Below are 17175 nucleotides of genomic sequence, written 5' to 3'. Positions count from 1 at the left end.
CGAGTGTGTGAGTGCGAGTGTGCGTGTGTGTGCGAGTGCGTGTGTGGTGTGTGTGTGAGTGTGTGAGTGCGAGTGTGCGTGTGTGGTGTGTGTGCGAGTGTGCGTGTGTGGTGTGTGTGCGAGTGTGTGAGTGCGAGTGTGCGTGTGTGGTGTGTGTGAGTGTGTGAGTGCGAGTGTGCGTGTGTGGTGTGTGTGAGTGTGTGAGTGCGAGTGTGCGTGTGTGGTGTGTGTGCGAGTGTGTGAGTGCGAGTGTGCGTGTGTGGTGTGTGTGCGAGTGTGCGTGTGTGGTGTGTGTGCGAGTGTGTGTGTGCAAGTCTGCGTGTGTGGTGTGTGTGCGAGTGTGTGAGTGCGTGTGTGGTGTGTGTGCGAGTGTGTGAGTGCGTGTGTGGTGTGTGTGTGAGTGTGTGAGTGCGAGCGTGCATGTGTGGTGTGTTTGCGTTCCTGTGGTTTGCCTCCTCTGTTGTTCTTGTCGGCTCTGTACTTTGTGAGGCTCTCCAGAGGAAGTACAGATAGAGAGAGAGAAAAATAGACAGAGGAGGACAGGAAGTATAGGGGGCAAAGTGAAAGAGATATAGGCAGCAAAAGAGAGCCAGAAAGAATGTAGAGAGATGTGGAGAAAGAGAGAGAGAGAGAGAGAGAGAGAGAGAGAGAGAGAGGGAGGGAGCAAGATGTGTAAATGTGGGAAAAGGATGGATCAAGCACTATTGCTGAGAGGGAGGCATGAAGGTGGGAGGGGAGGGAAGCAATGTGAAAGAAAAGAGAAGAGAGAGAGAGAGAGAGAGAGAGAGAGAGAGGTGAAGGTGTGAGAGAAGAGCTGAATTCCGGAGGTGGTCTGTGCTGCAGAAGGAGCAGGCTGTGCTCAAGTGTTTGTGGGGCCCTGTGGTTTCTCAGCCAATAAATCCACAGCACATATTTAATACTGTCAGAGCGAGCCTGCAGTGGGAGTGCGGAGAGGATGCACGGTCATCGCTCACAGGCCCACGTGTGAGCGACCTGCTGTGTCCCTGCCCCCCTTCCCCAAATCCCTCCTCCGTCTGACTGGAGACTGACTGCAAGATATGTGGAGGAAAATGTCTCCAGGCAAGATACTGTAGCTGGGTATTTATTTCAGAGCTAGCCCTTCTAACCGATTTGTGTAATGTCACCAACTCTGGTGCTTGCTGAATTAGCACAGGGGTGAATAATAAACAGTGATTGAATTGTGTCAAACACACAGGCAGTCTAATACCCTGCTCTTATAAGAGACCAGACACGGTCAAACATCAAAATATGACAGACTGAAATCCAAAAGGCACACACCAATTCATATACATGCATGAATACTGATAGATATTCAGTCATGAATGGAACACACACTCACCAGAAACTCACCCTTATTCCACTTATTCACCTGTTATTTTCCTCACACTGCTTTGCCTTTTATGTTCTTGCAAATGTCTTGTCTGTCTTCTTTTATTGCAGCCATTTTGGCGAGGTCAAGAGACTTACCAGATTTATTCATTTTTTATTTAAAAAAAGAAATAATAATAAATATAAATCTGGTTCTGAAATCTCTGTTTAGAAAATGAGAACAATTGTATTCAGGCTGCAATATTGAAGAGCGATCATCGCCATCTGCTGTTCACTCCAGGAACTGTCTGCAGCTGTTGACAGTCTTGTGGCGGGGGCTCTCAGGACCAGTCTCTGACAAAACAAGGCTGGAGTGCAGTGCGGTTTACTCCAGAACATTCCCTCATTTTCCATGAACACAATTAGCCCATATAGCTTTCAGGGTTATTCGTGGAGGGCTGGTGACGGGCAGGGAGACGTCGCAGGCCTTGCAGACAAACAGACTATTACGCTCCCCGCCTTGTGCCCCGCTGGCTAGAACAACAAGTGATGTAACGGGGCTATATCCAGGGCTTTCATGAGTCCCCGTCTTTGAGCAGGTCCTGTTTTCTGGTGGAGCGCAGCTCCTGAGAAAAGCCGCGTAGATTGAAAGCAGGCGCTGTGGCGCGGTTACTGTGATTGGCGGTGGTGAAGGCAGTCCTCACACAGGGACATGGTCTCAAACCTGACGAAGTGCAGAGGTTCCTGTGTCTGCCGTCAGGCCCACACACCTGCTCCAGGGTCTGATTGCAGGCCTCTGCCAGTAACTGGCCTTGAAGTTTTTCCTGCAAATGACATCGCAGCTACTTTGGTGAGTGACATCACTTCAGACATCATGCCTATGTTTCAAAAACTCACCGACCATCAAAATGGCTGACATTACAACCAGAACATAGTGGCCACATGGCAAATCTGGCATTTCTATATACAAAAAAAGTAGGCATTACATCAAAAAAACGAAATTGATTGATTTTAAAAGTTTGCAATAACAACTTATCTTCATATATGTCTCCAAATGTTCCATTGCAACTTTCACACAGAAAAAAAAAACTCACTGAAATCAAAATCAAATCAAAGCTTTGATTTCAAATCAAAGCTCGGGCCGAAGAATGTAAGCCCCGGTTTAGGCCCTGCCGTGGAGATGAAAGCGCATGTGTGGTGATGTGGTGGAGCAGTGTGCCCTACAGCCCCTCCTGATCTCCATCTCTCTGTCTGTACACCTCAATCAGCCCATCTGTCGCTGCACAGCGCCTCCGTCTCATGTGTGGCAGATTTGGGCGAAGGGCCTGTTTTGAGCACAGCGTTGATTAGACATAATCCCCGCTGGCTGTTGTTTGGGTCCTGGCAAGGGCTCAGGAGGAGGACAATCTGTCCGTGCGGCGTCCCGTTTCTTCTGGTGTCATCCTCAGATTTACGCGCCTTTGTCAGATCTCGGGGAGATGGCGTCTCAGAGCTGCCGTGTTGAGTTAGGCTCCCAATCCCAATTCGCCCTTTTTTCCCCTGCGCTGTTGTGCGCAGAACCAGGCAAGCTCTCTGTGATGTGGTCGCGGTCGCCTCCACGATCCAAGCACTAACCACTTGTTAGTGTCTTTTAGCGCCGTTCTCCCTATGCCCCCCTCCCCCCCCCCCCCCATTATTACGACATACTCAAACATTTTCTGGGACCCCACACGCATGTAGAAGAAAACGTGGTAGCCATGGATGCAATTATTAGCCTCAGCCGTGTTCCAGCAGAGATGACTGCGCTTGCCGTGGAGCTGAGCTGGGGGATTATGGGATTGAGAGTACAGAATGCGCAGGTCTTTAGGAGCTGACAGACAGGACGCTGGGGGAACATTGGCTTTGATGGAGGCCTTTCCCATGATGGGACACAAAGCTGGGGAGGGGTACCGTGGAGCCAGGAGAATCTCGGATTAATGCCGCTCCACTGCGTTTTGGCTGCGTTATCTGGTCTGTCAGTTCTCTGCTGCTCTAGGACTCCTCCCTCACCCCTTCCCCTGTCTAAGGAGGCCACCGAGGCAAAGCACCGGTGTGAAATGCAGGTCCCTGCTGTCAGTGTTCGACACCCGTCTCATCAGTTTGTCTCAGGAAGGTTTTCCAGACACGACATGATACAAGAGCCTTCAAGAAGCTCCCAAGGGGTTGCAAAAGTTGGAGTTAGCAGCATTCATCAATCATTTCTAACCGGATTTATTCTTTCCGATCTTTCACAAGTAACACAAGTCTGTCTTGCTCGTAAATAATAAGTAAGCTCAATAAATCCATCCCAAAAATTCTCACATCCTGGGCCATCTACTGCACAGAGACAATCAGAAGTATCATGCCAAACCAGACTTACTTAAACATAAACATAACAAACACATAAATTAATGATGACAATGGAGATGTGAGGAGGTACACTTGTGATGGGTAGGCAGCAGAAGACATATTCATCATCCTCTCTGGAGAACCATAAGTCTGTTGTTTTTGGTTGTGTTGCCCAGATGACGCAGGTATCTGCTTTGGAAAGATGTCATAGTGACGTCACAAGCCTTAGCTGACTGTCACGCAGAGCGGTTGCCATAGAGAGCCGGCCTGAGGAGATGCTGTGCAGATTTATAGGGGCTCTGTGGAAGAGTCCTGTTTGACTGCAGAGACAGAGGCCAATTGGAAGACGCTCACACAAACCACCCACGACTTCTGGCACCGACACGAGCAGAGCTGTTTAACAGCATGTGGACCGCATTACTGGACCTGCTGATATGTGGAGACAATACACAGCAATGCAGTCCACATTGTCCATGTGTCCAAGGCAGCATCTGAAACCATGCCTTTTCACCAGAAATGCACATCTATATATAAGCTAGAAATTCTACAAGCATTGAGTCTCATTTGATTTATGAACTCCATATGGTCCCACATGCAGAAAAAAATAAAAACAAACAAAGAACATTAGTGAATTTGATTATGAGAACAGACCATTCAGCACATCTAAGGCCTTCTTCTTGCTTTCTGTCTAGTGTCTGCACCATTCTGCCAAGCCTAGTCTTGCACACCCCCAGCATCTCTATTTCTACAGCATGCCTTTCGCAGCTATCCCACGCATCCCAATACCTGTTTTAAAAACACTTCCTGTTGTAATTCAGGGATAATGAACGAGGGAAACCAGAGTGGACCTATCCACCAATCACAGAGTGTATTGGTAACAACAAAGCCAGCAGTAATTGGTGAATGCTTTCTGGCTATGCTCCCTTTATCCCTGAAGGTCTCCTGGAAATATAGCCAGAAAGTATGCACATATCACCGTCAGGGTTATTCCGTTTCTTCTTACCCAACAAACTCCTCTCTGGTTAGGATGAATCAGGAACCCATCAGAGAAGGAACTGTTAATAAACACAGCCCACATGAAAGGCTGCTGTCATCTCCCTGGACATGGTTCTCAGGGCATATATGCAGAGCTCCCCCACACTGCCTGTGTCTGTGGGTGGCTGTGTCACTGTTTCTCCTCTTTTTACTCTTCTTTGTGGAAAGCCCCATTGGGGATGGGAATGAGGAGCGAACACCCCTTTCCCCATCAATGCAAATTACTACCATGTTTGGCGCGCAAAGAGACAGTGCCTCCTCTTCCTCTTCACTGTGACCAGATTTTATTTCTGAACGGGCTGGTGACTTCATGCTCCGGTTGTGAACAGCTGTGACATGCAAGCTGAATTTATCTTGTCAGAAACTTTCACATTTTTGTGGAATCTGGCATGCATCACAACCAAAGCTGGTGGAGACATGTTTGTGTATGTCAACAATACCCAAAGAATAGCTGCATTGTCCAACGTGACTGCAAAGAAACAGGGGGAACACAATGTGAATTCAAATCCACGGATTCTCACCTGTGTTGGCAGCACAGTCTGTTCATATGGCACCGGCTATTCAAGCTCCTCTTACACTGTGGATAATAATTAGGCAAAATAGAACGAGACAAACAGATTACAGATGTGCTGAAGAACTACCACTGTATGAGCTTTGTATTGAACTTAGATTTTCGTGTGATTGTCATTTTAAAAACAATCTTCTAGTGTCCCCTCGTGGCGGATAGTGAAACTGCAGGAATCCTGTTCAGATCCCACAACAACGAGCAAGGAAAATGCACAAGCCATCAGACAGCATGTTAACAAAATTATTCCCCATACAACAAAGCAATTACTTTGTAAAAAGGTGAGGGAAGGTTTGTAACTGCTTTACTATGTATAACTTTAATATTTATAACATAATATTAGAGGCAGCCTGTAGCGTAGTGGTTAAGTGTTTAAGCCTGTAGCGTAGTGGACTGGGATCTGCCATAGCTGTTGGGCCCTTGAGCAAGGCCCTTAACCATGCATTACTCCAGGGGGATTGTCCCCTGCTTAGTTTAATCAACTATAGTTGCTTTGGATAAAAGCGTCAGCTAAATAACATGTTATAATAATTTTAGGATTATTCCAACAATGCCATCCCTTTTATGTCCCTATGACATAATTACTGTATATTTTGTCAAATGTAGACAAAACAAAGTTAAAACAAATTATTATTTATATTTATAACCGAAGTAGAGTGAACATGAATGGGGACATGACAGTTACGCATAGCTACACTGGAAAAAACTATGTTATTAAGAATGTTTTCTATGGTAGAGGGGTAAAACTATGCATATTTTCATTATTATTGTTATATTGCTTTACTTGTTGTCCTTTTCATTAAATATAAGTTATTGTGATTAATGCATTTTTAATGTGTAAAATTATGAAATTAGTTGCATTCCCCAATCTACCGTCCACCCTTGTGCACGTTCCCCAACTTGGTTTAGAACTGCATAGCATTACCAAGCTAGTAGATTTGTTTTTCCTTATGGAAGTTGTATGTCCGCAATTCAGAAGCTCTGTCATTTTTAATTTCATGAAGTTGGGAAATCCATGTTGGAGTATATGTAACACTTGTAAGGTGTTCGTTATGTGTTAATTTAGTCCAATTTTTTTTTTTTTTTACATTATATTGACAATAGATTTTCTTTTTGAAATACTATATATTAAGTATATTTTCTGCCATGTTCTGTCATATATTTACTGCCCATTTAAATAAACAAGTCAAAAAGTGATATATTATTATAATAACAAACAAAATGTTACATAACACATTGAATATGTGTATTCCAAAAAATGCAGGATATTTTTAAGTAATTTGTTTTATTGCAGCAGAAGAAATATAAACATCCCAGCAGGACATGGTACTTTCCATTGCATGATGGCAGTTTATGGGCAGCTCATAAGCAGGCCAGATATAACAGTCTCAGTCAAACATTGTGAACCAAAAAAAACCCGAAACAGTTCAGCGGCCCATTCCACAAAGCAGGATTGCTGAGTTATCTGGATAACAGCACTGAGCAAAACCCACAAAGCAGGATTACTGAGTTATCTGGATAACTGCACTGAGTAAAACCCACAAAGCAAGATTACTGAGTTATCTGGATAACAGCACTGAGTAAAACCCACAAAGCAGGATTACTGAGTTATCTGGATAACTGCACTGAGTAAAACCCACAAAGCAGGATTACTAAATTATCTGGATAACTGCAATGAGTAAAACCCACAAAGCAGGATTACTGAGTTAGCTGGATAACTGCACTAAACCCAGTAAAATCCAGAAAAGGTCTTTCAACTGCAGTCCGTGTTCTAGATTTGGACAGGGTCCAGGTTTTGCTCAGTGCAATGATCCAGCCAACTCCGAAATCCTGCATTGTAAATCAGGGCCTCTACCTCAGCTTGGATGACTTCCAGTATCTCAATACAGAAATCTAAAAGAGTGAAGTACTGCTCAGTTCACGAATGAGCTGGTTGTGCCTGACCTTATGTGCATGTAAAAATCACCAAAATATCTTCTTTGACTGTGCAGTACCAAAACAACACTTCCAGTTACATTAGCAAGAATACAAAATAGCACATACAGTATTTGCATTATGTGCTTCAAACATTGCCCCCCCCCCCCCCCCCTTATTTTTAAGGTTTCAATATTGCATTACAATTTGAACTAGAAACAGATAAATGTCACATTGCATATATCCACGACAGTGTATGACTTAATAATCAGGAATCATCCAGTTGTGCGTGTGCACTGCTGCAGTCTAACATACAGTCTAGACTGTGCCGCTGTCGTCCGTGGCCAGACGCCCCACGGGGAGACCTGTAATTGGCTGAAGCATTGTCTAAGCAAGCAGGGCTGTCTGCTTCTCGTCATGCACCAGGAAGCTCCTTTTCGCCGGCACACCTGCGTACTGCCTATGCCAGCCGCACACGCGGCGCTCATTGTCAAAAAGACCGCGCAGCGCAATTAGGGAATGTAGGATTGAAGGAAGCAACAGATGGAAGCACAAGCTTGCAATCTGTGTGCAATCTGCACTCTCCCAAATTTATAGAGAGATGGGTCTGCATATACTATTAAACGCCCCGCATGTGAGAGACAATTATAAAAAAAATCAGGATTTAAGAATAAAACGACAGTCCCGGTGCTAAGCTCATCATCCACCTGCCTGGGCGTGGTCTTAGCGTTCTTCTCTCTGCGTGGGCTGTGTAAGAGGAGAGACCTGAGCAGGGCCTACATCATGCTGTTGTGTTTAGTCCACTCAAAGATGTCCTGCTCACACACAATGTCCGAGTTGATGAGCAGGTAGCGGTCGCCCACGCAGAAGTGCTTCTGGCAGGCAGCGCACTTAAAGCACTCCAGGTGGTAGACTTTGTCCCGCACGCGCATGGTCATCTCGAACGCCCGGATTCGCTTCTCACAGGATGCGCAAAGACCGTCCTGGCCAAAAAGTCTACAGAGGGGGACAAGGAGCCATCATAAACATACGCCAACAAGATGTTCATCTTCAGCACACATACACACCGGGTTGATCACCGGGAAATCAATTGGTAGGCCATTCCATTAACAAAAAAGGTTATGCTACCTTCATGGGAGAACATAACGAAAGAGATAGTGTACTACATTCTCAGAAGAAAATGAGAGACATGAGAAAAGCACCCCCTCAACAGAGAAACTGGATTGCATATATAGGGACACTTCTTTGTAAATTCTATTTCTGCCAGAGTCTGCCAGACGCAGAAAGTGTCCCAAATTACCTGATTTCACTCTATGCTACCACTATGTATGTTTTGACTAGTGTATTAGAAAAGTCTGTTTAAAATGTTTAAACCATAAGAGAGATTAATAATGCAGTTTCGTCTTTTCTAGGTCCACCTCTTCAAAATTTAGTTCAGCAACTTTGTCGGTGAAAAATATGTTTCCTTCCATAACATTACTCTATTGTAACATTGTAAAATCCCCATAATTTCCCGTAGCATTTGGCTAGTTTTCAGAAAACATGAAAGAGAGGCTGGCTCACCTGAGATAGTCCCTGCGGCAAAGCTTCCGGCCAAGCTTGTAGTAGAGCCTCCGTCCAACCTCCCCGAGCCTGCAGCCACACAGATCGCAGCTCAAGCAGTCCTCGTGCCAATACTGCTCGATGGCTTTCAGGAAGAAGCGGTCACCAATGCTCTGCTGGCACCCACCACACGTCAGCAGTGAAGGGGGCATCTGCAGAACCTCATCCACCGGCTCCCTGTGCAAATAGGATGGTAGATTGGGATTTACATCTGACTAATCGAGTCCACGTTTCTGGTGCTTTAAAAACGTCTAAACTGAATGTTCTTGTTCGTTTTGCGGTTACGAAGCGCCGGCTCGAAATACATGCCCAGTGACAAATTCACCATCAGGGGGCACTATTTCCAACCAAATAACAACATTCAAGCGAAAACCCACATTCGAGTTCATAAGTGAACATTGCTAGATACAATTGTGTCAAACCCCGTTACTATAACTGAACCTCTATTACACCACTTCCTCTAGGGGAAAATAATTTTGAACTAATCCATGAAAAAGTAAAACACAACTTAGTCTAACACTGCAAGACATTACGTTGCCTATCGAGATAAGTGTAAAATAAAGCGAAGAAGTGCATATTGGTTAAGTCTTAGCTATCATCAAACACTTGTGTCTTCATAACATTTTGAAACATTGGGTGCCCCGTGTTTCCAGGGAGGAAGCATAAACTACTTATCGAACAGTACATTTTGAGTTTCAAGTGTGATAACAAACGGTGTGTGGGGGTTTAGGTGAACATATTGTTTCAGCCTTCCTGGGGTCAAAAGTCTCCGCTGCTTACTTCCCAGGCTGTCGTGCAGGTGAAAAGAACTACATACTGCATAATAAACTACACAAATGTGTCTTCTACAATATGTAATTTTGCGCGTCGAAAATAGAACATTCCCGGTTCAAATATTGCACTTACTCGGGCGCATCCAAGCTCTTCCTCTCAATTGTAGATGACATTCCAAAGAGATTCCCTTTTTGCCCCAAGGTATCAACCCGTTAACTGAAGTGTCGTCGCACAGTTCCGAAGGGATGCAGCGCCGTTGCTCTGCGGGATCCTGTTTTACATATATGACATGCAAATCCTAGAATAATTTCACATCCCTTTTCGTAGAACTAAGCGCAAGCACAAAACCAAGCCAAAATACAAAAATGAAAATAAAATGGATCCGCCACACCAGCACCGCGTACAACTAAAATTATTATTATTTTTTACAGCTTATCCATCAGTTCCAGGATTTGACAAGCATAGTTATGCTTGGATACATCCTTCAAATGGTTGCGCACGGCTATTTAACGCATAACCGGAGGTTGTTCTTTTCATGTAATTTCCTTGATATCATATGTTAGCTCAGTCGCGTTTACTGTCGAAGTGTCTAGGTCATCTACAACAATGACGTTTTTAACAAATTTGTCTATTCACATGGTAGGCCCATAGGCTCATTCAATTTGTTTTCTGTGTTTTCCTGCTTTCCCCTCAATCGTGAGATTTACGCGGAGCTGATCCGCTGTGCTGCCGCTCTCAGTACTGTGCCGTGGGTATTTAAATAGCTCGGCCCCCTCCGATTCTGGTTTCGTTTCCTCTTTCCTGCTCACGACTCCTCGACAATTGACGGAAATCGCTTTTAAAGAGACAGCGACTGCTCGCTTAACTGCCCTCTCAGTACAAACAAATGCGTGAGGAAAAATACAGAACAGATTAGCTATTATTATTATTATTATTATTATTTTTAGTCGGCCTAGTAGTAGTAAAATAACAGGGTGAAATTATGTGTGTATGCAGCCTGCTTAAATGCAGCCTGCTTAAAAGCAATCCTTGTTATAGAAGCATATGCGTGTTACTGAAGGTTTGTACAGTTTTGATCATGATATTGCTTTTTAGTCAGAGTAACTAAATTGGAAGTTAATTTCACTAGCAACACAAGTGTATGGGGTGAATTCATTGCATAGTTTTTACGGAAATTCCGAGCCAGGACTGGATTGAGCTTTAGGCAGTCCCAGTTCTTTAAGCCAGTAACCTAGTGAGGCAGTGTCCAGTTAGCATGGTTTGGCTAATTGGGGAAACCATCTCAATCCAAATGAAGGAGGAGAGCTCTGAGCTCTGTCTTTCCGCTACTCCCCCCTAAAGGCACGTCGGTTAGGGACCGTTCTTCTTATCTGTCACCAGCACCGTGAGGCTCCCTGACACAGGGAGGGGCAGCTTCTGGGGCTGGGCTGGGCTCAGAGATAAACCCCTGTCCGATCCAGGGATTGAGGCTGGTTGAACCTTCCCTTGGGGCCTGGCTCATGATGCAGTTGGTTCTGTGTCAGCAGAGCAGTCCTATCCCCCAGTCCTATCCCCTGCCAATAGAATGCCCTCAGACTCACCAGAGCCCTGTTTTCGTTCAAAATTCGATCACATACTGTATGTGAGATGGTCCTACCAAAGCAACATACATAACTTAATCAGTGTTTCACCGGGACTCAGGCCATCCACTTTAAAAAATCTTACTGTTCAATTGTGACCCCCCCGTCATTTTGAGGGAAGATTCCTTTCCAACAGCCCCTCTCCAACCAACAGGCAACAATGTCCCCAAAAACACACAAACAAACAATATTATTATATCAAAACAATTGCCTAATGTAGGCTGGAATGTAGAAAGGGACGTGTTTCTTGGAGCAGCTATTATGGGATGTCCACAGATGCACCCAGTACTGTCAGTGATCTAATTTTCAAGCTTCCACTCTGGTCAGCAGTTGCTTGTCATCTTCTGGCTGATGCTTTGGAACAACTGAGGTCACAGTCAGGGTGTGAAATATTGGCACTGGGGCCAAATACCAAGATATGCCAGCTGATATGGTTCCAGATGACCGAGCGGAAGCACAGGGCTGTGCTCGCCGTCCACTATTTCCTGAGTAGCACACAGGAAGAGGGCTGAAGATGAACAGGAAGTGTGAGCAGATGAAGCTCATGGAGGGTCTTCCTGCCTGCCCCCATTTTGCCATTCTGCAGACCCCTGATAGGCCAGCAGCTCCAGATGGATCTAGCTGATTGTGTGGGGAAGGGGGGTCTGGAGTCACACAGTGGGACATCCCCTCCATCACTCACAGAGAGAACAATTTAATTACATCAGTGACTATACTATCGTGTCATTACAACTGCAAATATGTACCCAATGACCACTTTATTAGGTTCACCTGTAAGCCAGCTTGTTAATACAACTATCGAATCAGCTAATCATGTGGTAGCAACTAAATGCATAAAAGCACGTAGACATTGTCAAGAGGTTCAGCGGTCAGACCAAATAGGGAAGATGATTGTTGGTGCCAGACAGGGTATTTTGAGTGTCTCAGAAACTGCGGATTTTCACGCACACAGTCTCGAGAGTTTGCAGAGAATGGGGCAAAAAACATTAAGTGAGCAGCAGTTCTGTGGGCAGAAACGTTAAAGAGAGAGGTCAGAGGTGAAGGGCCAGACTGGTCAAAGCTGACAGGAAGGTGACAGCAACGCAAATAACCATTATAACAGTGGTACGCAGAACAGCATCTCTGAATATACAACTTGTCAAACCTCTAAGTGGGTAGGCTACAGCAGCAGAAGACCAAAAAGTCTAAAAGAAATACCTAATAAAGTGCTCACTGAGTGTATGTCAGTAGTTCTGGTATGGAAAATAAGGAATTCTCTGAGTAGATGAGTGCTGGTGATTGAGTGCTAATTGAGTGCTAATTGATGTCTTGTAAATGTCCATGGTTCACTGCACGATAAAAAAAAAAACCTGCAGTAGCAAAAGGTTTCCAACATTTTTGGCTGTAGTGCAACCCTTGCTGGGCTTCCTGTTTTGGCTATGTAACATTTCTGTGATAGGATGAGATAAGGGAACGGTTGTGTGGAGAGTGGTAGCTGGACTATAGGAATGTAAAGCCTGGGACTAAACAATAAGCCTTCATCTCACACCTCTGCTTCCCTTCATTAACTTTGCAATGAGTTTATATTAGATGAGAATTAGGATAAAGGCTGCTCAGTTTTACAGCTATGCATATAGAACAATTGTTTTGTTTTAGACAGTGGGAGATTGATTTGTTTTGTTAGCTTTTTGCAATGTAATTGTTCACTGGTATTTGGAATGTCCGGTTTCATAGCTCCAGGACTGAGAATAAAAACACAGACTTGCTGATGGCACCTCTGCAGTATGTACACTGGTTGTCCAAACCAGGGGTCCCTATGTTTATAAATTCAGGGGCCCGTAAACAATAACTTTGCAGATGAAGACGAACACCACACCTTAATTAAACAGTTGGTTTAACACCCACTAAAGACAGCTTGTCATTTGGTAATAGCATCTATGTAAGAGCTTGCATTTTAGTACAATATACGAAAATAAAAAAATAAATAAGACAAGGTTTATTTTATCAAGGATAACAGCTATTCTATGGAATATTTACATATAAACATTTTTTTAAATAATATTTTATCATTTTCTACCTCTCCTTAGACTCATATACTCCCAGGGCCTCCCAGACCAGAGTTTGGCAGCCCCCTGGACCAAGAGGACTCGTCTATTTGAGATTTCTGACCTCCACTACTCTAGGAGCCATCCCTTGGTGTCTGATTACCCCCACAGGCCCACTTCCTGTTGAGCAAAGGCCTGGATGCTTTGCTGTTGTCTCTGAGATAGAGAAAGTTCTGGAACCATACCATAATAGCAAGACAACTGTTTCCTGCCTAATCTGCGGTGGAGTGATTAATGGCTCCTATTTTTCGGCAGTGCACTCCTCGTGATGTCTGACACGCCTGGTCAGTTAGGCCCAGTGCCGGGCCTGTAAAGAAGAACATTTTACAGGCTGGGATTCATTCAACATTTTCCCAAAATGGAGCTATAATTTTTTTCACAGATACAATTTGTTGAGTTCAGCAGTCACTGGGGCTCAGGACAAAGAGGCCGTGTCTCCCGCTGAAAGATGTGCCGCAGTTTCTGCTATCAAGTTGAAATGCGGAAAGTTCTGGAAATGAGTCATTCGTTGAAAGAGATCTTCAGTTCCCTGAGGGACATTTGACTAATCAGTATTATCCCTCTACAAAAACACCCTTTCAATAGGACAGCACAATCAGAGAGCAGTGTGGCTATGTTAACTGCTTCCTGTATTTGATAAATAAATAAATAAAAAATAAGAATTTATTTAAGAGAGTGTAATTCAAGGAGTGCAATCAGGCACTTCTGGGAGTTCAAGCTGGTTCAAGTTTTCTGTGGTGCCCAATTAACCAATAATTGTTTTAATCTTGATACTTCAATGTTTTTACTGATGCTTTTAGGTGCTACTTAGGTGCTTTTATAATGTGCCATCCAAAATAAGTCATAAGGAAATAGGAAACAGTCGAGAAATTAAAAGTCATATTGTTGAATAAAGCATTGATATTAGGATGTATTTTTCCAATGAACATTTATCCATTAAACAGGTCACTCATTGTAGAAGCAAATGTTTGCAAATCAACTTGACCCAGTGCTATACACTCTAGACAGCAGGACTGAATGACTTATTCTCATCTCATTAGCTGAATATGCAAGACTGCATTAAACATCACCAAATATACTAGTACAGTTACATTTGTACATTTGTTGTGCTTTATCCACTTCTGAAGATAAACGTGCAAATAAAGGTGGGCAATTATATTTAAATCCTTTTAACACTAAAGGGCTTTGAATTCATATACATGCATGGAATTTGCCCCTTCTCACAGTCCAGATTCAAAACTTAAGCAGCTATATGAGTAGAGCATGGAAAGCAGAACTGTCACTAACAGCAGCAACATCCAAATGTGAAAATGGGGACCTATACTGCCCCCTTCTGAAGAAATGTAAAAATAATATTTTTTGTCACTGTAAACAATGGCACATTTCATAGAGGCAAGCATACATAATGTCAGCCCTACAAGAGGAACCAGTAGCTTTACATATTAAATAGATTTCACAGAAAAACTAATTTGGATTTTACCTACAATAATAATAAAAAAATGTTATATATAGCACAGCAATCAGGCAGTACAATGTGCAATACAATGTGCAATACACTGTGCTTTTAAAAAAAACAAAAGTAAATAGAAATAGAAAATGAAATAAATAAAAATAACTAAAAACATCTGGACCAAAGACTGTACTGTTTCATGTTCTCAGATTCGGTTCGGCTCTTCATTGCAGCTGTGTAAAATCTGGAAAATGTGCCGTTACTGGTGACATGAGGGAAACCGTCCCTTGGGATTCATTACCTTAGAATGACCAGGGTTAGATTCCAGACAACATGGCATTTCATTTAATCCTAATGGTTTCACTGTAGCTTAAGCTACACTGTTAGCTTAAGCTTAAGGGGGCGACATGGCTCAGGCAGTAAGAGCAGTCGTCCGGCAGTCGGAGGGTTGCCGTTTCGATCCCCCGCCCGGGCTGTGTCGAAGTGTCCCTGAGCAAGACACCCAACCTCTAAATGCTCCTGACGAGCTGGTCGGTGCCTTGCATGGCAGCCAATCGCTGTTGGTGTGTGAGTGTCTGTATGAATTGGTGAACGAGAAGCATCAATTGTACAGCGCTTTGGATAAAGGCGCTATATAAATGCCAACCATTTGACCAACACGTATTTTAACACCGAAAACTATTTCATTATAGAATGATATGATAACAGTATGTAACATTCTGGCCCACTCTTTTTTTGCAGAACTGATTTAATTCAAACAAACTGGTCGGTTTTTGAGCATGAACTGCTCATTTCAGGTCTTGCCATAGCATCTCCATTGGGTCAAGTCAGGACTTTAAGCCACTCCAAAACTTTTATTGTGTTTTGATGATTCAAATGTGGACTTGCTTTTGTGTTTTGAATCATTGTCTTGCTGTGCATTCCAATTATGCTTCAGCTCACAGACAGGTGATGGGACATTCTTGAATATTCTGGCGCAAACCAAAATTAATGGTCCCTTCAATAATGGCAAGTCATCCAGGTCCCAAAGCATCCCCACACCATCACACTACCACCATGTTTGACACCTGTCTATAGAATATTGTCCCAAAAGGCCAGTGATTTCTGCCATGCTACACTCTTCTGAGATTTTTTGTGACTTCCAGGATGAGTTGTGGCTGTGTCCTTTTAGCAGGCTAGCCACTTCCATTTGGAGATAATGGCTGTGGTTCAGTCCCAAAAGCCTCACAAATGGCTTTGGAGAGGCTTATGAGGTTATGTTATGCAACATAAATAACACAAATCAGTGCCATTGTTTTAGCCAACAATATATAATTTTTGTGTCAAAAATAGAAAAAAGATATTGCACTAACATTTACATATTGCACTTACATGCTACAAATAAACATGGTACTTAAGAAATATATTATTAAAAGTAAATGTGCCTAATATGATGGAGCCATCATATTTATTTATTTATTCCAAGTGAGATGCTGTTGATGCCAAGTATGTATTGTTTGTTTTGTTTATGTTAATGTTAATGTTTATGTTTATTTGTGTGTGTGTGTGTGTGTGTGTGTGTGTGTGTGTGTGTGTGTGTGTGTGTGTGTGTGTGTGTGTGTGTGTATGTGTGTTGTTTACATATCAAGGTGCTGAACAGAAAACAATCTCCAGCCTTCCATAGATGTAGTCAATCTGCTAGAGCACAGACTGGAAAGTATTCACATAATGTATTTCTAACCTGAACATACTGTAATCGCAGTACTGTAATCTTTCTCTGTTACCTACATATAGTAAACAAAAATGTTTTTGTAAATTCCCAAATTAATGTAAAAAGACTGTTGTTATTTAGAGATGTAACACTTGCTGTAGTGATGACTTTCATCTGGAACATAGAACTCTTGGATTGGCTCCAATTTTGTAAATCCTTTTAGCCATTTTAACTGTCTCCAGTTTTGGGTGAGAAATATATAACTTGACACACTGTTACAGGGACCCTCCCTATGGCCATTGAGTGATTTTGGCGTCACTGAATTGCCATAGGGAGGGTCCCTGTACCACTGTGGGCATATTTTCAAGGCCAGATGATAAATGTCTTAATATTACCTGTGTGTGCTTGGACCCTGTGTATTGTTGCTCGCAGCTATATTTATTGATTGTTTTTTGCATTGCAATATTGTTATTGTCAGCTAAATTGTACATCTTGCTATTGTGCAATCATCTTGTATTTCCCTTAACAATCATAACTAGTTTACAGGTGATCCTATGCATATTTACTTCCCTTATCCAGAGTTACTGTTACTCTTAACCATGATTTATGCACTTGTCTACACAATGTCAGTCACTCTGGATTGGTCCATATTTGCTAAACACCAGGAATATAATGTAATCCCATAATCCCATAATAAAAAAAAACCCTGACCTTGACAGTGATGACTGACCAAGGATCCAAGACCTAAGTGCACAATAGGCTACAGA

General features: G+C 43.2%; 1 protein-coding gene across 1 annotated transcript; it reads right to left on the bottom strand.

Moving 5' to 3' along the window:
• Positions 1–7375: 7375 nt before the first annotated feature.
• On the bottom strand, positions 7376–10330 carry lmo2 (LIM domain only 2 (rhombotin-like 1)). Its single transcript, XM_061245519.1, has 3 exons — positions 9698–10330; positions 8753–8968; positions 7376–8185 (listed from the first exon to the last, which is right to left on the bottom strand). Exons 1-3 carry the CDS (start codon positions 9736–9738, stop codon positions 7966–7968), a joined length of 477 nt encoding a protein of 158 aa, XP_061101503.1. The 5' UTR covers positions 9739–10330; the 3' UTR covers positions 7376–7965.
• Between the last annotated feature and the right edge of the window lie 6845 nt (positions 10331–17175).

This window comes from Conger conger, chromosome 6 (genome assembly GCF_963514075.1).
Source record: "Conger conger chromosome 6, fConCon1.1, whole genome shotgun sequence".
NCBI lineage: Eukaryota > Metazoa > Chordata > Actinopteri > Anguilliformes > Congridae > Conger > Conger conger.
The sequence above is the reverse complement of the archived record's forward strand: the minus strand, read 5'-3'. Positions and strand labels throughout refer to the sequence as shown.

Excerpts from the sequence above, each read along its gene's own strand:
- lmo2 (XM_061245519.1), bottom strand. The coding sequence starts at position 9,738 with ATGTCATCTACAATTGAGAGGAAGAGCTTGGATGCGCCCGA. Across the intron at positions 8,969-9,697 it reads AAGAGCTTGGATGCGCCCGA|GGAGCCGGTGGATGAGGTTC; the intron begins GTAAGTGCAATA and ends CTATTTGCACAG. Across the intron at positions 8,186-8,752 it reads TGCCGCAGGGACTATCTCAG|ACTTTTTGGCCAGGACGGTC; the intron begins GTGAGCCAGCCT and ends CCCCCTCTGTAG.